Consider the following 24,033-nt stretch of genomic DNA (forward strand, 5'->3'; position numbering starts at 1 on the left):
GATGGGAGCTGCCGTAATGTTTGCCCAATCACTCCTCATCCCGGTCTCCCTTTGACCCACCCTGCTTCATACAGAAAATCGAATGAATGGGGGAAGCTCTGGAGCTGACTGACTTGCAAACGCACCAACCGGCGGGGCGGATCCGCCGAGAGACAGCGGCTGCAGCCGGTGAGGAGCGGAGGAGGGCGGGGCGGAGTAGGAGGTGGGCGGCGCACTTTAAATCAGGCTAGACAAGTGTTGGGGGAGTTGGGGGAGTGTGTGTGATGCTACAACCTCCTTATAAAGGGACTCTCTCTCACGTTGTGGCTTGGAAATTAGAGCACATTGCCTAAAATTGAGGTCTCCACACACACACTCTCACACACGCCGAGTCACCGCGAGCCGCTGCCATGAACTGCATGTACATTGAGGAGATGCTCCGCAGGGCCGAGACGCCTCTCTTCTGGGTCGGCGCGTTCACTGTGGCCTCCCTGGCGCTGTGGCTGCTCTACAGGCTGCTCTCAGGCTTTAGGATCTGGGTCTTGGGAAACGGGCAGCTGCTCTCTCCGAAGCTGGGCAAATGGGCAGGTGAGTTGGGTCACATCAATTTTCACGCCACCTACATCACGGTCACGAAGAGGGCAGCTCAGAAGTAGGCAGGTGGACTCGACGTGCAAACACCAGAATGAGGTTATTGGGCTCAAACTTCACTTTGTCACAAAGAGGAGCTACATTCTGGTGCGTTTTTTTTCTGTGTGGTTTAATTCAAGGGGAGGTTGGTGTTGCGTAACAAGCGCAGGTAAGCAGCTGATTGACTGGCAAGATAATGGTCCTTATTAGCTCAATTGGGTTTTTTTCCCCCTCCTCGCGTCAAACACAGCACCGTCTGCTGCCAGGGGCTCCAGTCAGCGTTTTCACCCACATTTGGAGCGGTAGGGGGATGCCCCACATTGGTGAGCCAGGAGCCAAATTGCGCAGGCTATGCGCACTTTTTAGAGAGCTGTTTTATGTGGGTGAGCTCTCAGCCAGCGCACTACTGAACCACATTAGTCCATCCGCATGATGTAGGACAAACCCATATGCCCAATTAAAACGTGACCTACATCTAGATCATTTTCACAGCCTTTCACTCCTCCAAATATGTCTCACTGGGGCAGCTTCTCAAACATTTTCACACTTGTGTTGATAATCTTTCACCTCACTTTGAATGTGATTATATTCAGGCGGTGTTTTGTCATGCTCTCGCTTGTGTCGTCGGTTCCTTGTCACATTTACCTTGTCCCATTCCGTTTGCCCTACATGTTGTTAGATGCAGATTAAAACGTCTTTAATTGGATTTGACTGTATAATGTACTTTTTCAACGTGCTTGGACACATAGGAGCGAGCTGGCAGGCAAATCTAAGTGTATTTTGGTTTGGTACAGACTAGTCTCATAGGAATCGCCCTGCCATGGCTTGACCCACTTCTCCAGTCTCCTATTTGGAGAAGACTGCTGCGTCTGGAGCCTCTTGCTGCGCAATTTGCCGAGCGCTCCCCTTCGCATTGGGATAGGTTGATAATCTCCCTCTAACACCCCTAAAAGCAGGCGACCCGGATGATTTGAATGCTTGTTGTTGTCTTTTATTTTTTTAAATAATAACCCAGATATTTATCTGCACCGTGACGCACTTTGCCTCCAAATCGTCGTTTTTTTATGAATGGAGTGTTTAATTGATGCCCTGTGCGCCATAAGAGGGAATGAAACGCATGACGCAAAGGTAGGGTGCCTTTAGGAATGACTAATGTACATTTTTTTTGTGTGATTCTGCTGGAATATGCGGAGGAATACCGGTGCACACCGATGAGTCATGCGCTTGTTCATCGCTTCGTCATCCATTGGTCATATAGAAACTGTGATTTCCCCCCTCCCAACCCCCCCACCCCACCCTCCTCCTTCACTCCTCCTCCAGCACCCCCAGTATCTTGTCAGATGTAGCTCTAACTTCGCACTAGAGATCTCTTACCAGAAATGATTCCCTTTCTTTTTGGTGCAGTAAAGAACCTTTCTATTGCATCAATTACACTGGGTCAAATGTGATTCTGTATTTTTAGGGTGCAGAAAATGCTCTAAACCATTACTTTCAGAAAGGATTCCTATCTTAACTTTCCCACACTGGCCACTCTTACTCTTGTATACCTTTTCGTAACATGTGAACTTGAATGCCACTCCCTGAAACCAGTTCCTGGCACCAGTCAGACAAGCCAACAACGGTTGGAGCCATGGCAGGAAGTGAACAGGTAGAGAAGAGTGGATGTTTACTAGGAATGAGTTGTCCTCCTCAGCTGGTTGTACCAGATGTGCAGGTCTGGCCAGCTCAGGCACTGCTGTGATTTCTTTTATGCCCATCCACTTACGTAAAGTGGTGTGACTTTGTGTCTCCACCTTTGGCTGAAAGACTGAGGCACCTGTTGCAACAAGTTAAGTTATTTCTAACCATCAAATAGGCTCGGTATTGTTCTTTATTTTAATGCCAAGTCAGCAACACAAGTGAAGTGGTGTTGTAGCTGCTCTACAGAAACTGCATGAGCCGTTAACCTATTTTCTTTGACATCTCCTTTCTCTTAGGAGCTGTGCAGTCATATAATACCTCATGTTAGGGTTTTTCACAAACCTTAAACTCTTGTATCTACTCATGATCGTGCATATTAACTAATTTCAAGTGTATATCTGTAGAAAAACATTCAAAGCTTGAAATTCACAACATCAGCCCTTTTTTTAAAAGGTGGTGTATCACCGATAACCGAGGAAGAATTTAGCTGTACATGAATATTCTGTGACTTTAAATGCCTACTTTTAAAAGCTGTGGTAGTTGGACTAAAATGTTAAGCCACTGGATTTGTATTTAGACTTCATTTGACTTTATGTGATGAGGATATCGGCCAGTCAAACAACCACTAAATGATTATCCCAGGAAATAAAATGAATCACATTTTAAATAGTTCTTTGACTGACATGTTTCCTAGAAAGATGTGCCAAATTGGATTACTTGGCTCATCCTTTAAACATGTGCGTTTTGCAACCCACATGGCTGTTATTGCAACACAGGAGGCAACCAACATTTCCTGGTCAGACAGGTTTGATTGGTGCAGGTGAACAAGGTCACGTTTCTTTGGTAACAGCTCAAATTAGTTCAGATAAGTGTCAGTTCCTCCCCTTTTATGCAAGGTCAGGTAATTTGTATTCAGAGTTGCTTTTGTAAGCTTGGAGTTTAGAAAGAGTCTTGTTATCACTGCACATCTTTTAGTGCTGAAGCTCTGCAGCTCTCACATGCAGAGCAGAGCAGAGCAGAGCAGGGATTTCTCTGGAGTTCCTCTGCTGGTCTTCCCCTTAGTGGAGGAGACTCCTAGTGGCAGAGCATCAGCACTGCAGAATGGATGAAGGCGGCTTCCCCAGCCTCTCTGCTGCACTGTGCATCCACACTCTCACCCTCCCCACCTCCTGCCAGCCCAATCCATGTCTGCAGCTCAGTTTTTCTTTTTTTAAAACCCTGAGCGAAGGAATGGCAGTGCTCAAGAACACGACATTTCTTTTTTATCCATCAAGTCTTTAATTTCTTGGCAGATTTTTGACAATAGTTGCATCAGAATGGGTGATCCCTGCAGTTTTAAAGATATTTAGTCTTGGAGTTAAGATTTTAAAGGTATTTCATGGTATTTTGCAGATTTTTTTTTATAATGCAGTGGTTAATATTTATGCTTTTTTGTCCAGTGGAGCATCTTTTGACTCTAATGTGTAGTAGAGCCCAGTTTTCTCCTCTCCGCTCACTCCATTCTTAGCCCCCAGCATCTCATATTATATAAGGGAGCCAGTGTCTGTTCTGTTGCGTGTGTGTAAAACTCCATTATAGGGAAGTAAATTAGACCAAAGGGAGCTTTTTGCAAGGGTGGGGAGGGGGGAGATAGTGATGTCACATGCGCCTCAGAAGTGCCCCCCTCCTCCCTTTGACATTAGAGTTTATTGAGAAAATGGTCCTATTATATAAGAGGGATGCAGCCATTCATCAGTACAGCACAAGAGTGACAAAGACTTGTGTCAGCACTTACGCAAGAATTCTGTTGAGTTTGATTCGACTGCAGGAATAAACATTTGCGGCGTGCAAGTTTATCAACCCCAGCTGCGGGCGAATCAGAGTGGCAGGGCGGTGTTTAATTATTATGAGGGGGAATAAATTTCAGTGTTTTTTTTTATGAATAGGCATTAGGCTTCATTCATGGTAAGGAAAATGCACATATGTGAATGAAATTTATCCATGTGTATCAACTGAGGCAGGGTCTCCACTTCTTCATCCTTGTGAATGTGCTTCCCCCTAGTGCTTTGTATGAGAGAGAGAGAGTGTGTGTGTGTGTGTGTGTGTGTGGGCGGAGAGAGGGAGAGAACACTGCTGTTCATGTGATGAACACGCTCTGTGACACGTGCTGGAGCCAGGGATGCTGGGTAAAAAAAAAAAAAAAAAAAAAAAGAAGAGGGAGGAAAAAAATCCTCTGCATCTCCCTCATTTCAAGCTCCTCTCAATCCCTCCTCCTCCTCCTCACTCCCCTCCCTCCTCTCACCCATCTCCCCATTCAGCCAGTCTGTGTATCTGTTTCTCTACATCTTGCACTCTCTTTGAGGCTACAGTACCATCTTCCTCTGAGCATGTTGCTCGTCTTCTCCAGTTTCACTTCTCGTATTCTCCATCCATGCCCACTAACCTCTTCTCTAATCAATACTGATTTTAATAGTTAAATGCTTCTTATCCATCAACACCAGTACTTATATTAATTTTCAATGCACACAAAAGTAGTGCATTTCCAACTTGATTATTTGTCCAAAAACAAAAAACAGTAAGTGGCAATATTATATTCTTACCTTTTTCATATTATCTAAAGTTATTATCCTGGGTTTTTCAACCATTGCTGAGACTTCATGAACAGTTTTAAGATAACTTCTGCATCTAGTAACTTCTTGTGGTAATTTTCTTAAAAGAAATGATTGGTTAAATAGTGTAGGGGTGCAACTAACTTAATTTTTTCATTACTGATTAAACTGCCGATTATTTTTTTCTCATCTCTAAAATGAGAAATTTTAAAAACTCTACAGTTTCCTAAAGCCCAAAGTGACATCTCTAGATTGCTTGGGTCTAGGGTTAGGGTTAGGGTTAGGGTTAGGGCTAAAACCCAAAGATAATCAGGTTTACCATCATATAACACAAGAAAAGACTAATTTGAACTGGAACAAGGGCATGTTTGGTATTTTTGCTCAAAACAAAGGAATACTTTTGCATATCTATTTCCAAACAGGTGCATAGGCGAGGGACGAGAAGAATAAAATTCATAGAAAAGACTCACATGTACTGTCTAACTTGCAAAAATAATGATTTTACTGCAACGTTTCAGGCAAAGGTTGAGGTATTTTTGCTCGAAAAATGACAAACATCATTCATCATTCAATATTACTTCAATTTGCAGAGGCATTTCAGTTTTTTTGTCCATGTTAGGACTTCAAATTTCTATGTTAAGCCTAAATTATTAGACAGTTACCAAAATAGTTGCAGATTAACTTTTTGTTGATTGACTAACTGATTAATCATCAAATTGTTAAGGCTTAAAATGGAAATTTGAAGTCCTTACATTGACAAAATAACTGAAATGCTTCCACCTGAAAGCCCAATACTGAACGATGCAGAAAACTGGTATTAGCGTGAATTTCTTTGACAGAGAAACCCAGCCCATTTTCAGCAAAATATTTCCAGTTGAAGTATCAACATCTCACCAAATACTTCTTTGTTCTTCTTAAGTCATGTACTCTAATTTTGCTGCAAACCATAGCTAACCTTCCCCAACGTTCTTGTCTGACAACATCTGTTGCACTCCTCAGGATCACAAGGGCATCAAGTGCAATAATTTGCTGCTGAGTTGCGTTATCTTAACACACAATACTGGACCACCAGCATATTTGAATCAGCAGTTTATTGGTTTCTGTAAAATGACGTCTTGCTTTGTTGGTTGCAGGCTAACATGCCAGAGAGGCAGTTTGTTCAGTTGTGAGTTTCAGTTGAAATGTTCTCGGAGGTAATTGCGTCAGTCTTTTGTGGGACAAAGCTGAGAAGAATGGTATGAAGTCATGTTCTGATCAAAGACATTGCCGAACCTCTGACCACATCAATCACCCGACAAGTGTTTATTGCATGTGCACACAGTGTGTAAGATGGTGTGCAGGTGATTGATGTGGTTTCAGGAAGTAAAAAGGCACCTGGGTTTGGATTTTAAGTTTTTCAAACTCTTTTAGATACAAAAAAGTGTTGTTTAAAATGTGGAGGAACTCTGCATCAATTTTATCCACTAGTCTGAGTTATGTCACCAATACAGGGATGTAAATGATCCAACAGGAGGGCTGAGTGCATGCAGGTTTCCATCCCTTCCACCAAAGACTCCAGCAGGTGATTCCACTGATTAACACTCCTCCAGTCAGAGGACGGACTAATAAAGTGAAATCACCTGCTGTAGGCTTTGTTTGAACCTCCACACAGTACAGTCCGTCCTTTTAATGGCACGCGGTCAAACAGCGAAGTTTGTTTCCTGCTCAAAAATCACCTTGTCTCAACACAACTAATTGTGGCAAAGGAAACTATTGATTTTTAAACAAGGCATGTGACTGGAGGAGGGAGGGGGGACACGACTATTTTTTGCTCTGTACCCAAATATAGATGCAGCTTCTATCTTGGGCAGCTCTGAAGTACATGTTCTCTTTTTTTTTCTCTTTCTCCTGTCTCTCACCCTCCCTCCCCTCATTTCTCCCTCTCCCCCGGCCCGATCAAGCTTTATTTTTGTCGACTTTTATATCACCCATGTGACTTTTCTCCCCTGCTATTTAAAGCAGCATGTGTGTGTGTTTGAATGTGGAAGGTGGGCGGATGGAGAATGGAGTGTGTGTGTGTGTGTGTTTGGGTGAGGGTGGGTGGAAGAGAGGGGGGGTGCTGTCTTTGGATCTTCTGCTGCATCCCTCCCTCCATCTTTTTTTTCCCCTCCCTCTGTGGTAGGAGGGGCTGCTCGTTGATAGGCGAGTTTGGGGTGCGACAGATTACATAACAGTACGTAACGAGAGCGGGGCATACAAGGACCGCAGTCTCTCCTCACTGAGAATCTTAATTGGGGATTTGGTGGTGGTGGTGGTGGTGGTGGGGAGGGTTGAGGGGGGAAGTTTTTGCGCTCATTTTAGCTCTGTCTCGCTCTCTTTGCATAGGAAGTTGAATCTTCTAAAAAAAAAAAAAAAAAACACTCACCCTGTGGGTAACTGATAGTCAGGGCCATGCCAGTTTTCTTCACAACTAAACACTAGATCAGCTTATTTTACTAATCAGCCCACCTTAATCTTGAGAGAGGAATAATCAGCGGATTCATATAAATCTGAATCTCCATATTCATAACTCTTTTGTCTTGTTAATACGAGCTGCTCATCCTCTCACACGTGCCTTCTCATGCAGTCCACGTTAATCTAAATTCTCCACATGTATCAGTGAGCTTTGTGTTCTTCCTCCTCTGCTCATCAGATCACATCTTATGTGTGTTTCTTTTCCTCCCCAGCCTGCAGTGCTCATGCTGGCATCGGGGGGCTTTAGGTGGAGGGCTGAGGATGCAGCAGCAAGCCTGGTCGTCGTGGTGATGGCGATGGTGGTGGGGATCTTGTTGGTATTCAGGTGCTGCGGCAGGCAGGCAGGCAGGCAGGCAGGCAGGCAGGCAGCTCCCAGACGAGGCAGTGCAGGCGCGCTGCTATTTTTACTCCTCCTGCTGCTTTTTTTAGACCCTCGGAATAGTGAGCAGGCAGCGGCAGGGGCTGCTCCACTGCTGAGGAGGGAGGGAGACAGAAAAGGCTGGGGGATGTCAATACCTCTGGACGTGATGTGCAGCACTAAGCACAGCAGAGCGGCGGCGCAAATGCGCCCCCGTCAGGGCCCTTCAGAGCCAGCATGGTGGACCAGATCCCTCAGAGGCGCAGGAATGGGGGGAAATGAGCGTTGTTGCTGGGAATGAATGAGAGGCAGTGGTGCACACATCCTCTCTGCCAGCACACACTTGAATACATTCATGGAGTCACACACACTCCTCTTCCCCCCCTGGCCTCTCCCCAATCTCCTTTTTGTTTTTTCATGGTACACATCACTCTCATATGTGGTTGCCCCATCAACACACATTCACCCTTTGTTGTCTGTGTGCGTCTCTGAGCGTCAGTGGCATTGCTGTCAGTCACGTGCTTGCTTGTGTAGACCCTTTTTGTTGCATTACATCTGTGTGTGTGTCACAGATTTAATGCTTTGCTCATGTTAGGGGAATTAATTCCTAGTGGAAGCACTGGGGTGTTTGTGTGTTTGTGACCGGACTGAGCAGTTGTATTTTTGATGTGGTGTTCTGCTTGTGCATCAGTGAGGAGTTGTAAAGGTGACACCTGCAGTGTTCATCATTGAAAGGTCACCAGTTACAGGTGAAAGAGTTGCATCAGACTTCATTCAGTTGTCTTTGTGGCTGAGATATTGTCCCTTTTTTACCGTAAATTATTATAGTTTTCTTGCATTAGTTGCACTCATGATGGCTGATAGCAACTCAAAAGCAAGAAATGAAATATCTTAAGACTCGAGAGGAACTTGGTGTCCTCATCCCACTGTACTGGCCCCCCGCTACACACACACAAACACACACACTTCACTCTCACTCACTCCCCAGACAACGTTTATTGAGAAAATGGTACTATTATATAATGAGTGGGAGGAGTGTAGTCATTCATAACTACAGCACGAGGATTTGGAGGTTGTGGGGAAGGGTGGGGGGTGGAGGTGGAGGTGGGGAGGGGTAGACAAATGCAGAGTGGAAAATCACAATTCAAAGTAGAGTGTTTTTAAAGAAGTAAGTGGCACTAAAAATAGTTTCTGATGTTTATGTCTACTCTTCTTTCATCCAGCTGTTCTCTAAAGTGGATAGAGGGATTATTTGTCTCCATCGTATCTAGCCTCCCATTTTTCAGACCACCCAACAAAATCCCCTTTACATATTTCAGTTTTATACTTTTCATTTGCGTTCATTTTTTTGGTTAAACTGTCACTTCATTTGAAGAAGTTTGAGAGTGCAGAGCTGGAAATGTTTCAAAATGTCACCTTGTCTTAAAAATGTGCAGATTCCTGCGCTAGTTCTGATATTACACAATTTTTATGGCTTAAATTTTTAAATGTGCTTTGCTCTGCCAGAATTAGAATGTTCTTTGATATGTCTGCTAAAAGATTATTAATTTAATGAGTTTAAAGACTCGATTGGCTGACAGCAGCATCTTCACTAACTCAAATACCATACACTTGCAGAGTGGAAGTTTTCCACTTGACATGCAGCAGGTTTTTGCAAAGAGGAAGGATTTTAATTGTTGTTTAGTGATGAGACAATCCAGGGTTAGTCCCCCTTTAAAGCAAAATTCACCTCTTTTGTTTTAGTGGAAAGAAATGAGACTGAAAAGCGAGAAGAGTGGAGTGACACTTCATTTTGTTTTCTTACAATGCATGGCATGCATAGCCTGAACATATGCAGTGTGACACGTAGCCAAGTACCGTATGTTCTTTGCTGTCATGTTCAAGTTCAAATGTTCATGTACCACATGTGTTTTGGCGCATAACACATTCTTGCACGCTCTCCTGTATCAGGTTAAAGTTCAAATGCAGATGCTTTGCGCACATTCTTGCACGCAGGAGCAATGCTCTGCACCTGAAACTCAGTCATGCAGGCGAACGTCATCCCAGGTGCTTTTCTCTGGGGTATTTTTATTGTCCCATGCGACTGGAATGTGGTCGGTGCTCTTGTTCAGTTTTATGGTTGTTTTTTCTCTAGTTCTCAGTTGCTGACATGGCCTGTCATTTCTTCCTCAAAGGTATCGTAGGCCTAGTTACAGCAGAATCGTGGAAGGTATTCCTTATCAGTCAGGACTTTTGTTCTCTTGCTTAAGAAAAGGCTGTCTTTCTGTAACCATCCAGCAACTTTACCTCCAGTTGTGTTGATTTTTCATGATCTAAACGGTTTCATGCTGCTCTCCTCTCCCTTGTATTCATTACACTCCTTTAGCACTCATCAGATGAACTCAAAACTTGCATGATTGCCACCAGAAAAAGCTACACTTCCTTAGAAGTATGAGATTCCCACCTGTCAGCCATGATATTGTGGCACATGTGTGATGGATCTGTGTAAAATATGAGCCCTGTCATTCGTAAAGCAAACAAGCCTCATTCACTTCACTAGATTATATTAGGAAAAAGCTGATTTAATGATTTTCTGTCGAGGTGGTTGTTGTCTCCCCCCCACCTTAGCCATTTTACTTTGCAGCGAATGTAGCCTCTCCCTGCCTCTGTTTGCCCCCACCTGCATCTGCAGCAAGAGCCTGATTTGGTACAGCCCGTGCCCATTGAGGCTTTTCTGCCACGGAGCGTTTCATTCTTAACACGGGGGAGGTTTAAAAATAACCAGGGATTCTGCTCTCTTTTCACTTTTGACTTTGTGCTACTCTCTCTCGCTCTCACTCCTCTTCTCTCATTCACTCACTTGTTCTTCTCTCCCCCCTCCTCCTCCTCCACCTCCTCCTCCTCTCCACCGCCATCTCTATTCTGTCTCTTTCTCCTTCACTCATTCGTTCTCTTGCTTCGCTCCAGTTCTATTTTTAGCCGCCCCTAGGATCCCTCCTCGCTCCCCCCACCCTCCCTACCCCACTTCGCCCTCCTCCTTTCTCCTGCTCCATGTTCGTCATCACTCCCTCCTCTCCGCATCCCCTCTCTCATCTTGTCTCTTTTTCCTGCTCTCCAGCTCTTTGCCAGAGAATGTCCTCTGCCTCTATTAATCTTTCATCAAGCCTTGCTAATAATATATTCATGATGCACAACTATGTGTGCATGTATTTGTGAGTACCCCCAATCTCTCCTCCCCACCACTACCCCTTTTTTTTGTTGTTTGTCTTGTGTCTTCTCTCTCCCTCCTCCCTCCTGCCATCCATCCTTTCTCCCCCCTATCCTCCGTCAGTCAAGAAGGAGCTGGGGTTGATGGGCAGTGAATGTTTAAAAATAGCCCTGCTTGCTTGACAAGGTGAGGAGAACTCTGAACACAAGAAGAACATCAGCTCCTCTCTCCGTCTTCGTCTCCCCACGATTCGACCGCTTTTCACCATCTTTCCATGCGCCTGTGAAACCTTTCCTCCGGTTTTCCACCATTCTCCTTCCTCCACCTTTTGTCTAAACTGCAGATAGCCCACAGTTGATTTAACCTTGCCAGTTAGATGAACATAATCTTGAAAATCATATTGTTTTGCATCAGATGAGCTGCTCCCAGTGAGGTATCAGTGGGTGTTGAAGGCTGTCTTCTATCTTTTGTTCTGCTTTAATCTATACCATCTTATCTCTGCCTCTATACAATCTCCATCCCCTCTGTTGTCTTTGTAGCTTTATCTTTGTGAATTGACTCCTATCCATATTATCTTGGGCTGTATTATTTGCATATCTGCTCCAAAATCGAACTGCACGCTCCCTATTGTGTGCACTTTGAGAATGGACACCCTGTCATCGTCGAGCTTAGAGAGAGGCTTTCCTAAACAGCAGGTGAATAGTATCGTGGGGTGTGGCCGCTAGAGCCTTCGTTTGACTGTCCCATCTGTCACCCGTGAAGAGCCTTGGGCTTAACTGCATGTTAGGGCTCTGAGCTAATATGATGACAATTATAGGTGGTCAAACCTGATGTGAAGGTGTGTTGTGAGCCTGTGAACAAAGAGGGTCATATTTGTGATTTATGTGCAACTGTCACAAGATGCAAAGATAACAGATATGGTGGCGGTTGCATAATAGATGTGCCAGAGTAATGAGTCAGTCTGGCGTGACTTGTCGGTGAGATGTTGCTGATGTAATGTGCCACTGGACAGGGTTCGAGTAAGTTGTGCCAAGGTTGGATATACAAAGTGAAACCACGGTTTTAATCACGTCAGTCATTCTCGACTCAACTTTCGGCGACTGAAGAACATCTACTCCCTCATTAGTGAACAGAAGTTGACTTGACTCCTGCCCTGTTACATAGTTTAAAAGTGTTGCTCAGAGAACCAATACTAACCTCTTTCTCTTCTTTTCTGTCTCCCTGCAGTTGTGACGGGAGCCACGGATGGAATCGGGAAATCCTATGCGGAGGAGGTGAGGCTCCTGGACCCTTATTTATTTCATTTCTTTCACGGCAAAGCTGTGACTCATGCATACACACACACACACACACACACACACACACACACACACACACACACACACACACACCGTGTTCACTCATAGGCCACGGTAGGGGAGAGCTCTTATAGGCCTATTAACGTGGAAGAGAGTCCTCACACACATATGCACACACACTTCAGCACAGGCTCGTCAACAAGAGCGCATACGGAGGTAACAAGCACACGTTGAATAGGGGCTACCCTGCCACGTGTTTGGCCCATACTAGTGTGGGTGTGCTGGCTGTATAATATAGTCATGTAGGGCCTTTGACTCATGCCGTTGCTGTCGGTGCTACAGTGGGGCTAGCCACTTGTCACGCAACGCTAGGCCACCATTTTGCTCAATGTTTTATGCCATGCAGGGTGTTTTTTGCACGTTAACGTTTATGCAGAAACACAACACTTGGATTCTGCTTTCCACATGGAACATGATAAATCTACTTCTGTGCGATTAAGTGCATCGTTTCAAATCAGTTGAACTGCACAAACAGATTTGTTCACTGCACAGCAACGTGCCCACATACCCAATGATCAACCTGGCTGAGGAAACTCGTTGATTGAGTCTTTGTGCATCCAGAGGAGCCAGTCAGAATGGGACTAGGGCTGCAGCTAACCATTATTTTCATTGTTGGTTATTTTCTTGATTAATCAATCAGTTGTTTGGTCTATAAAATGGTGAAAAATGTGGATCGTTTTCCAGAGTCTAAGATGACACCCTCAATGGTTTTAATTTGTCCACAACCCAAAGACAATCAGTTTACTGTCATGGAGGAGTAAAGAAACCAGAAAGAAAACACATTTAAGACAGTGGAATCAGAGAATTTAAACTTATTTTGCTCTTAAAAGTTAACAGTTGACAACCAATCGATATATCATTGCTCTAAATGAGACACAAGTTGAGGAAAATGAAAATTAAGTCCGAAGTTTCCTTAAGTCTTTTCAGCTCTCAAGCCTTCTGTCAGTCTTTCTTTGGGAAGCATGCTTCCAACAAAGTGAGCAAAACAACTGAGTTTGCACATACAGAGAGAGGAGTGATTAATCTACGTCCATAGGAGACATTTTGGATAATATGTTACTATTGCTCTCCCAATATTCTGATCCAGAGTCAAGCACATTTATTGAAAGTTGGGGAAAAACAAACTTAAAAGTGCCGTATGTAACTCTGGAGAAAGATAGTTGAGTCCATTCCTCCAAAAACCGACTCTTGGGTTGGTAGACTGAACCAAGTCATGATATTTGATGACCTCGGAATGACACTAAGCAATCAACTTTTTTTCTCCAGGGAAGCGATTTTTAATGAAAACGACGAAACATAAAAAGATCTCTGATTTCGGGACACTGAAGTCCAAAAGTTTCCGTCTCCTCTTGCGACCCTCTATAGTTGCCAACACTCTGTGTGACACCGTCCTCAGTATGTTACTATAATGGTCAAAGTTGTGTATTCGTCACTGACCGTTTTTTTTTTCCTTTGCAGCTTGCTCGTCGAGGATTTGCCATGATGCTGATCAGTCGCTCCCAGGAAAAGCTGGATGACGTGGCCAGGTCACTTGGTAAGTGTGTGTGTCTGTGTGTGTGTGTCTGCACAACATCATGGAAACCTGTTCGGGGTTGAGAGCACAGTGAGTGGGCTGATGAGGATGTGTGTATGGGCAGGCAGTGACGTGCAACCTCCTACCCCGTCAGCTACAGGGTTTCCCAGGCCTCTATAGGAGGGCATATCCTCAACATAAGGATTTAGAATATAGTCAAAAACGAAGAGAAGCAGCGAAAATTATCTGTTATGAGGACAAAATACAAGTTAGCACTTTTTTTGTCGCAACAAAGGTGTGGAACTTCCTTTTTCGAAAACAGTATGCTTTTATTTCACAGAGTCATTTTGTGAGTAATTTCTGAATCCTATTTTTCACGCTCTTCTGCACCTGCTAAGTCATGCCTTCACTGTGTTCGAGTGCTGGTGAATTGGACACATGCAGCCAACAAAGCAGGCTGTGTTTTACTTCCTCACTGTCACTATGAAGACAGAATAAAATCCAGCCTGATCGACCAACCTGTTCCTCTGAGATAATTGTGAGAAACTGACCAGGGTTTCCTCATTCATGTCTACACAAACAGAAACTGAGCACCCATACGAAAGGGAAAAACTTTTTTCCTCCTTCCTCCTCTCCTTTCTGGCCCGTCTCCAGATTTTAACAGAGACTGAATGGTGAGTGCCCCCCCAACCCCCACCCCCTGTTCAAATAGTGCCCTCTCCCTGACTCGCTCTCTTTCCATCTGTCTCTGACGTCTCCCACAGCGCAATTTCCCCTGTCGTGCTTCAAGTCCACAGAGGGGGCTGATGGGTAGTCACGAGCGGGATGCGGCGTGCCAAACTCTGGCACTCCTCCCTCACGATTAGTCTGACAAAACCACCCTCCTTAGCATGTAACCGGCCAAACCCACCCTGTCCCACCTCTATTTTCCTCTTATTAGTGTTTCTCCTCTCTTCTATGCTAACGTCTCATTTTGACTTTTGATCGCACCTGCCCGGCAACCCCAAATTACTCCTCCAATCTGGCAGCCATAATATTTCTGCTTCTTTGTGTGCAAAGCTGCTTTTATCATTTACTTTGACATGGACTCAAAGTAGCTGTGATGACTAAAAATAATCTGAACTGGATATAGATTTCAGGGAGGCTGCAACCCCTAGCACCCCTCTCAGGTTCCCCCTTTTTATCTCTTCACAACTACACTGACACACTCCTGGTCTTTACCGAGGCACATCCCAGGAATTTTCCTCTTATAACTCCCTCCGCCACCTATCAGCTAAACGAGTCTTTGGACAATAAATTCTAATTGCAGCAGGCGCGTCAAACATGACGAGGGAGTGGAGGGAGGGGAGAGGAGGTTAGGGGAGGAGGGGAGGAGGATGGCTCGGCTGGTTTGTTGGTACGCAGTGCCCTCTTCAGCCCGAGTCTGACAGTGGCTGCTATCACGCTCCATTTATTTGAATGGATCCGGGGTTTTGAAACAGGGGGATTGCTCTGTTGTTGGGCCACGTAATGCTGGCTGATTTGTGACACATGGATACATGATATGAGTGTGTGCTGTGGAGATGAATTATCTTAAACATACATCACTCTGAGCTTGGGTCAAAAAATTGCACCATGAAACTTTCATTCTTACAGTTTAACACTTTTATGTTCACTGCCATACACAGATATCACTGTACCCTTAAAGTTAATGAGCACTTGTTTCTCCTTTCACAGAGGATCAATTTAAAGTGGAGACAAAGACCATTGCAGTGGACTTCGGCAAGGCGGACATCTACGACAAGATCGAGGCGGGGCTGGCTGGTCTTGAGATTGGTGTTCTTGGTAAGAGCTGCTTTTCAGTCAGGACAGTGTGTTTATGCTTGCTACAACTCTGTCCAGTGATTACCTACAGGCACCAGTTGCATGTCGACATATTATGGAAAAGATGCTTGGTTTTGCTGCGTCTTTAGTGCAGTTAGCTGTGTCATTGCAGACATAAATGATAAAGATATATCCTTAAGAGCAAAGCAACAGCAAAAGGCAAAGTAAGCATCACTTAACTTTTGTATTCAGGCAGTGCGAGCTGCATTGAGATTAGATGCTTAGAGAGTCTTTAGTATTTAAAATTGGACATAATTCTTGGGGTTGGAGGGTGTTGTGGAGTACAAAAACTTGCACGGACAGTTTAACCTTTGTTTGACTGTTGGCAAACCTCCCTTCTGGATTTCATTACACGCATCAGTCAAAGCAAATTGTAAAACACGTGCTGTGGAAATGTAAGCTGGTGTTTTTCCTGTTTTCAATAGTTTTAAACTCCCTTTAATTTAGGTAGTTGAAATGACTTCTTTCTCAACTTCGCCTGACAGACAAACTACAATGCACGTTGTTGACTGGGGTCATGTTTTTTTGAGTTATGACGCTGTTGTGAAAGAGACACGTTACCAGAACACAAAGGATGAACACTCATGTGCACAAAAATGTTTCTGAGGTCTGCATTCCTTTAAAAAGTCTGTCTTGAGCTTTAGAGACTTTCCAGAAAACCTCATTGCGACACTGCCATCACGACTCCTGGCATGTCGGTGGAATTTTAGACATTTAGACTCCAGAGTTCACGTTGTACTTTTTAGCTGAACATTTAAGGAACTCTTTGTCCTTTTTTTTTATGATACCAATTGTGCTCTACTGGTTGTAAGGTGTGGCTGTGTCTAGTGTGGAGTAGAAAATGCTTGTTTCTATCTTGTTTGCTTTTGCTGCCACCTTGTGGTAGAAATTTGTGAGTTTGTGTTCTCCAGTAGCTGGTTATGTTGTGAAAAGAGTTGAATAATAAGATTATTTTCTCCTTTTTTGTCTTCAACAGTCAACAATGTTGGTGTGTCCTACCCTTACCCTGAGTACTACCTCCATATTCCTGATCTGAACAATGTGAGTGCTCTTATTTCGTCTTTATCTGCAGGTGGAAATTCTCTGATGCTGTTAGTTAGGAGTGCAAAATAAGTGACTTGTGTACGCCTGTGAGGAAAAAGCATGCACCATTTTGCAGATTTATTTTCTTTGTCTCATGCCTAACAGTTTAGTGATCATATTTATTGCTTCTAAACAACAAACATATCTTTTGTGATATTTCTGCATAATCGTATGTGCTATTGTTTATCTGACTGGTGCTTTCTGTGTTTCAGTTCATCACAAACATGATCAACGTCAACATTACCTCAGTGTGCCAGGTGAGTTTGTTTTCTGCACACTTTTGCTCTCCGGGGAAGAAATATTCCCCAAACCTTCAGCCCAGTGTTGCAAACTCCATATTTATATCACGCCCCAAGTGTTTGTTTAAAGTTTGATCCATGCCTTATCACTTTCCCCCCTCACTTCCCCCCCTTTTGTTCTTTTCCTTTTCTTTTCCCTCCTCCTCCTCTGCTGTTTCTACCATGGTACCTGCAGTGTCTCAGTTGTTCCCAAAGCAATGGTGGACTACACCAACGCTGTCTGTACTCGCCACCCACGCAACTCTCTCCCTGTGTCGTCTCTGCCTGTCTCTCCCTCTTACTTTTAGTCTTTTTTTATTTAAATAAAACTCTTTCCCTTCTTTCCCCAGTCCCCTTCTTCTCCCTCATGAGTTTCATCATTGTTTTGTGTGTCAGCTGATGTTAACTGAGCTTATGTTGTTGTTGTTGTTCTTGTAGATGACCCGTCTGGTGCTGCCCAGAATGGTTGAGAGGTGAGTTAAATGATAGGCTTCCATGTTTTGCGACATGACTGCAGTCAAATATCAGTGTCGTGAATGAGGGATTGTGGCACAGAGGCTGCAGGAGGAATCTCAGAATTAAATAGAATCCCCTTTTTGTTGTCTGAGAGCAGTATTTTGGGAGATTGCACTTTATAAAGGTGACTATTTTTAACGGGAAAGGGGGACAAGAAATCCTCACCAAGCCCTTTCCATCACTGCATCTCTCTTTTCCTCTCCTCCTTTGTTCGCAATGCTGACAAGCTTTCAATTCACACAAAGTGCTCTTCCCACCCGATTGGCTGCTCTGTTCCCATGTGACTCCTGCCGGCCAATAGCAGCGCAGGCACATTTGGTGCCGTGTGAGGCTGGAGCGTCGCTCCACTACATCACTGCAGCAACAGGCTGCCATGGCAACACACACGGCCACTACCACACTGTTTCAGTGTGTGTGTATGTGTGTGCAACATCACTTTGAGTGTATCTGTGAGTATGCTGAATGTGTATAGACACAGGGTTCCCACTGGCATGGAAAATCTTTGAAAGTTTGTGGATTTGAAGACAAAATAAGGACTTCTGAAAATGTATTGTGCTGTTCTGGGATCAGTGCTTCACATACTGAGGAAAGCCCTCTGATGTAGATTTGTGTCATGGCAGCAGTTTTAGATTAAGGTTTTTTAATGTTTTAAAATGCCAAGTGAACAATGAAGCCTCTGTTGCAAAGGTGTAGATTTTGGGTGGGACGCAGGGGACATGTCCTCCTCAATATTTGGAACATGTGCATTAAAGTAGGAGAGGACATTTACTTTGACAAAATTAAAGACATTTATGCCATAAATTGATGCAGAAAAAGCGCAAATTGGTGCATAAAATTCACTATCATGCAGGAAATTAAGTGTTTGATGCTTATTATTGTAGGCCAGAGGACCCCAATACCCTCTGTTTTTTATGTGTCCCCCCCCCCCCCCCCCAATGTTGAAACACACCCTTGCTTTGTCATGTGTAATTTTAATGCCACAATGCCACATCATCAAATCATGGTAGCTTTGAATCGTGGAGTTCAGTCATTCACTGTTCAAGACCATGTCCTAAATCCACTTTGTTGTGTTTTTCAGTAACAAAGGTGTCATCCTGAACATCTCGTCTGCCAGCGGCATGTACCCCGTCCCCCTGCTTACTGTCTATTCTTCCACAAAGGTATGTTCAACATCTATACCTGTCTGTCCTGTTTTAACAAGCAAGAATTCTCTCTGGAGACTAAATTGTTTCACTAAGCCAACCCTTCATTTTTGCCTCATTTAGAGGTTGTAATAACAAACCAACATTTTACATACTCACGTGTTAAAACTAACCATGTTTCACTCTTCTGTGTGCAGGCCTTTGTGGATTTCTTCTCTCGTGGCCTTCAGGAGGAGTACAGGCGTCAGGGCATCATCATTCAGGTGAGTTGGGGACTTACCTAATGAGATTAATCCCTCTCTTCTGCCCTGCAAAAGATTTTTTTTTTTTTTGCATAAGAATGTGTCCGACCCAGGCAGATGCGAGGAAGATAGAAAAGCTTGACAACATTGTTTCCCTGTGCAAACTGAGAGAGAGTAGCACAAACCATACCACTGTAGGCCCAGTCTCCTCTATCATGGTGTCATTTGCTCACTGGAAGTCTGTCAAACTATCCTAATCCAAGCTGAAAATGTTATACACAGTGATTACACATCACCCTTCATGGGACTGTATATGATCCACAGGACATCTGTACTGTGAAGACCAGAGCAGCTGCTGTCGACCAAACTTGAATGGTGGCTTTAAGTTTAAAATGTTTGACAAAAACTAAATGAAATGTATAAGTAACATAACTAATTATTTTTATTATATTTCTCTAATTTTTTAGACATCTTTTTGTTGTAGACTTTGTGTCAAAGGACATAAGATCTGTCCATTAATGAAATCCCTCACAGATTTAACTCAAAAGAAGTTACAAAATCTTGTTGTTCCCAACCAGTGTTGGCTGAAAATTAATGGAACGACAACACATTCACAAATTAAACCCCTGATATGCATTTTTCAGAGAAGAGGTATTTTTGAAAATGTTGTTCCACATAAGGCTTGTTTGTTCTGTTTTTAGCACCCTCTGTAGTATTCACTCATGTGCCACCTTGTGGTTGAAGTGTGCACCACAGTTTCACCTCAGCAAACCTCAGAGTATGTTTTCACCTGATGAAACCACAGTCGTCAGACCAGATTACAGCAAAGATCTGATGTATTTTGAGTGCATTTCACAGGGTTATTTGTCAGTCTCACAGCAGGGCACATGATGCAACTTTTGTCTGTGCTGCAAATCTGGAGTTCATCTGTGGAAGTTTGAAACTTCACACTAACCTGAGGAAGAACTAAGACTTTGTTTTATTCAAATTTTGCGTATTCTATGATTGAAAAAAGGGGTTTGTTACAGGCTTGACGTGTTTTTGAGCTCATCTCACATGTTTTTTCACTGTCTTCATGCAGAGTGTGCTGCCTTTCTTCGTGGCCACCAAAATGACTCGCATCAGGAAGCCCACCCTGGACAAGCCCACCCCAGAGCGCTATGTGGCAGCTGAGCTCACCACTGTGGGTCTGCAGAGCCAGACCAATGGCTATTTCCCCCACGCTGTCATGGTAAGAAGTGGAAACCTCAAAATACCTGTCCAGGAATACATCAAGTAAACTTCAATGTAGGGTTGCAGCTATATAGCAGTTTTAAGGTATAACGTGATATAGAAGTTAACGGTTATCATACCGTGTACATTTGCTTATCTATGATAATTATGAAAATTCTGTAATTCCATGAAATTGCGATATTTTCTAAGACTGCTATCATACCTTGAAAATCTCATACCGTTGCAACCCTACTTCAATGCTGCTCCTAGTAAGGGATGTCAGACTTAAAGGGAAACGTCAGTACTCTTGAACTGAGACACTAGTTTCCTGTGTTATTGTGTCTAAGTGACTAATAGAGACAAAATATGAGACCACTGCATCACAGAAACAGGCTGCAATTTAATTGCAGTGCAGTTGTGCACCATTGATTTTTATATCTATTAAAAGTGCTTGTTTTGGCACCGATAAGCTCAGACTGATATTATGAGTGTCTGATAGCATTATGGAAAAGATCCTACAGAGAAATCAAATGCTTTTCTTTACCTTTTGCTGGCCTGTTTGTTATTGTGACAAAGCCTCGCTTAAGGGGCAGTCTCACTCTGAAATCTTGCGAGAGGTGACTTGTTGCAGGAAAAAACAACGGTAGAAACATTAGTGAGAGTTGGAGAGAGGAGTCATGGGAAGAGCTTGTTATGTTTGAGTACAAAAGGTGGCCAAGATTGCTATGAGTGTCTGCAAAGATTGCCGAAAAGACCCTACAGAGAAATCATCATTATTATTATTATTATTATTATTATTATTATTATTATATATATTTTTTTTTTTAAAAACCTTTTGGTGATCCGGTGTGTTTGTTAGTGTGTGTGTAACCATGTCTTCCTCAAAGAGAAGTCTCATTCTGAAATCTGGCGGACTTTTCCACATTCTAAAAATCAGCTAGATATTCTGTTATGATGTTGAAAGTCTTTTAGATAACGCTTAGAAGATGCTTTATGTGCTCCAACACAACAAAGTCATCCCGGCACTCCTCTCTCCAACTCTCTGTGACGTTCCCACCGTTATTTTTCGTGCAACAAATCACTTCTCATGAGATTTCAGAACAAACACTCTTCTTGAGTGAGACTTGGTTTCATTTCTCTGTGGGGATCCTTTCCATAATGTTATAAAACACTTCTAATGACAATCTGAGTCTGTCAGTGGCAAAAACAAGCACTTCAAGTGGATGCAAATTGATGGTGCACAATTACTCGTATGTCTCATAATTGACCAATTTAATTTGTCTCCATTAGTAACTTAAACACAAACGTGGGAAATCAGGGCCCAGGTTGAGTTTACAACTGAACTATCTGGCTCAGTAGTTGGTTTTAATCCCCCTTTAGGAGTTAAGATTAAATGTATATTCACTTGAAACACACATCAGTATACATCCAGGCTGTAGTTTGTCTTAAACAATATGTGGAAACTGTTGATGATGCTATAAAATAACAGAATTTGGAGTGTTGGATGCATTATGTCACCTATAATTCAGTTTTGTTTTTGTTTTTTAAAGATTAGGTGTGTTTTTCTTAGTGTTTAACGTTCTACAAAATTAGATTAAGTGACATAAAACCTGTATTTTTCAAGATGTCTTGGAAATTTTTTTTGAAATTTTAAGATTAAAACCTGAACCTAGGTTTTAAATCAATTGTAAACCCATGCATCTCTTTTGTGTCGTGTCTTTCCTCGCAGGGTTGGGTGACCACCAAGCTGGTGCCAAGCAACCTGGTCATCTTCTTCGGAGCCAGAATGAACCGTCTGCAGCGTACTGGATACCTGCAGAGGAGGAAGTTGCGAGAACAGAAGAACGGCACATCTTTGAAGAGTGATTAGAAAGATGGCTGACGAATCTGCAGGCAGCCACTCTGTTCTGACCCGGCGCAGCATTTAAAACAAAGGAGAGCTTGTGTTAGTATCTGTGTGGTTGGTCCTCCAGGGTTGCCTGAGATTTCACATTTGCGCCTTCGGTAAACGTGCTCATCAAAGCATGTGTATGACTTTGTGTTTAAGACGGCAAACTCTGACCTGATGTGATTTGTCTGGAGAAAAATAACCAAAGAAGGCAGGAGCTGAAATGATAATAAAATGCTGCTCTTGGTTAAGGACATAATTTTGTCACTGACACTGATGGTGGAAATACTACAACCAAAAAATTAGTGATTTGTTAACCCTGCTGTTGTAAGCAGTGGAAAATGGTGGTGGGCATTTTTTTTAATATGCAGTATATATATTTGTAAAATTATTTATTTTATATTTGTATGAACACATGAGCCAGCTCAGCTGTCTGCATTGCCCTGTTTACAAATCACTGAGCCATTTAAAGATGGTAGTTTCTGCTTTCTTTCATGTCATCTTACTTGCGTTACTGAACTGCAATCATCATGCGTTGGCTCCTTCTTCCCTTTGTGTCTATATTGCCTGTTTTCAATATATTTAAAATGATAATTTGTGGAGGGTTGTTGTTGCACCAATTTATCACTTGTTATAAACCAAAGATTGTCACACAGTTCTCATTAACTGGCACATTAAACACAAGTAACTTTATACTGAAATGAATGCTGGAAATGGGTCAGATTTAATGAGCTGGTGTTGACTGGTTAACAATGTATTATGAAAGGATGTAATTCAGCTGGTGCCATGTCCATGTGACCATGTCTCTCTTCTGTGCCTCTTTTAATCAAATGTAAACCTTTAACAGACGAAGGCAAACCTCCAAATCGCTGCACCTTTACAGTAGTTCCTCCGGTGTTTTGAAAGGATTTCACAGCGATGGAGAACATTTACTGTGGAGCGAATATTCCTCCAGTTGAAGATAAAACGCAAATATGAAGGTTTTACATCATACTGGTTTAAATGCTACCAAATGTTTACTTTAAAAACAGGAGGACTGCTGCACAATTGAATTCCTATATGACTTGGTCTGACCTGTGCCTTAAATAAGCTGTCTTGTGAATGCTTTTCCTTTGTAACAAGTCTTTTAATATTCTTGAAAATAAAAAAAATTGAGTTTCTACATGTAAAGTGCACTGTTTACATTTATGTAGCAGGAAACATGTTTTCTACTGTTTGATAATAAAAGCTTTGGCATACAGTATGTGATTGTGTAAGTGTGTGTGTGTTTTTTTTAAATAGATCTGGACAGTGCTGGAAGAAGTACCGTAAAACTTCTATTAGTAGCCCGGGCTATTATTTGCTTGAATCACTGAACTCAACAGGCTTATATTTGGGACAGCCGTCTATATGGGACAGGCCTTTAATTCCTTTTACACAAAACTGTCGCTCAACAAAGATGGGAAATACAATCAAATTTACAAATCAAATTATTTATTTGAACCTGTATAAATATTACTTGTATAAAAATAAGGCTTTGAATAACATCAATTATGTGTTATAACACTTGTTTTATTGCACCCAGCATACTAAAACAATACCACTTTATCCTGCTAAAACAATATTTATAACTTGGATTAATTTCTATGAAAAACACATTTGATTCTTTTGCTCGGTGGACCCTTACTGACTTAAGAAATACAAATAACCTCCCAGGTTATCAAGGAATGGACACATATTCTGACTTTATGCAAGCTTCAGATGGATGGCAGCATGGTGGTGTAGTGGTTAGCACTGTCACCTCACAGCAAGAAGGTTCCTGGTTCAATCCAAGGAGGGAGCCCTTCTGTGCGGAGTTTGCATGTTCTCCCTGTGTCAGCGTGGGTTTACTCCAGCTTCCTCCCACAGTCCAAAGACATGCAGGTTAATTGGTGTTAATTAATTATGTGTCAGCCCTGTGACAGTCTGGCGACCTGTCCAGGGTGTACCCTGCCTCTTGCCCAGTGTCTGCTGGGATAGGCTCCAGCCCCCTCGCGACCCTCAA

General features: G+C 42.9%; 1 protein-coding gene across 1 annotated transcript; it reads left to right on the top strand.

The window, feature by feature from the left end:
• Positions 1–234: 234 nt before the first annotated feature.
• hsd17b12a (hydroxysteroid (17-beta) dehydrogenase 12a) lies at positions 235–23,253 on the top strand. Its single transcript, XM_050073546.1, has 11 exons — positions 235–567; positions 12,143–12,189; positions 13,732–13,807; positions 15,503–15,610; positions 16,626–16,690; positions 16,945–16,989; positions 17,449–17,483; positions 18,605–18,686; positions 18,866–18,931; positions 19,992–20,141; positions 21,852–23,253. Exons 1-11 carry the CDS (start codon positions 390–392, stop codon positions 21,990–21,992), a joined length of 993 nt encoding a protein of 330 aa, XP_049929503.1. The 5' UTR covers positions 235–389; the 3' UTR covers positions 21,993–23,253.
• The last annotated feature ends 780 nt before the right edge of the window (positions 23,254–24,033 follow it).

This window comes from Epinephelus moara, chromosome 20 (assembly GCF_006386435.1).
Source record: "Epinephelus moara isolate mb chromosome 20, YSFRI_EMoa_1.0, whole genome shotgun sequence".
Classification (NCBI taxonomy): Eukaryota; Metazoa; Chordata; class Actinopteri; order Perciformes; family Serranidae; genus Epinephelus; species Epinephelus moara.

Bases quoted from the DNA above. Each gene is read 5' to 3' on its own strand.
- hsd17b12a (XM_050073546.1), top strand. From the start codon at position 390: ATGAACTGCATGTACATTGAGGAGATGCTCCGCAGGGCCGAGACGCCT. The intron at 568-12,142 runs GTGAGTTGGGTC...GTCTCCCTGCAG, and splicing joins GAAGCTGGGCAAATGGGCAG to TTGTGACGGGAGCCACGGAT. The intron at 18,932-19,991 runs GTGAGTTGGGGA...GTCTTCATGCAG, and splicing joins GTCAGGGCATCATCATTCAG to AGTGTGCTGCCTTTCTTCGT.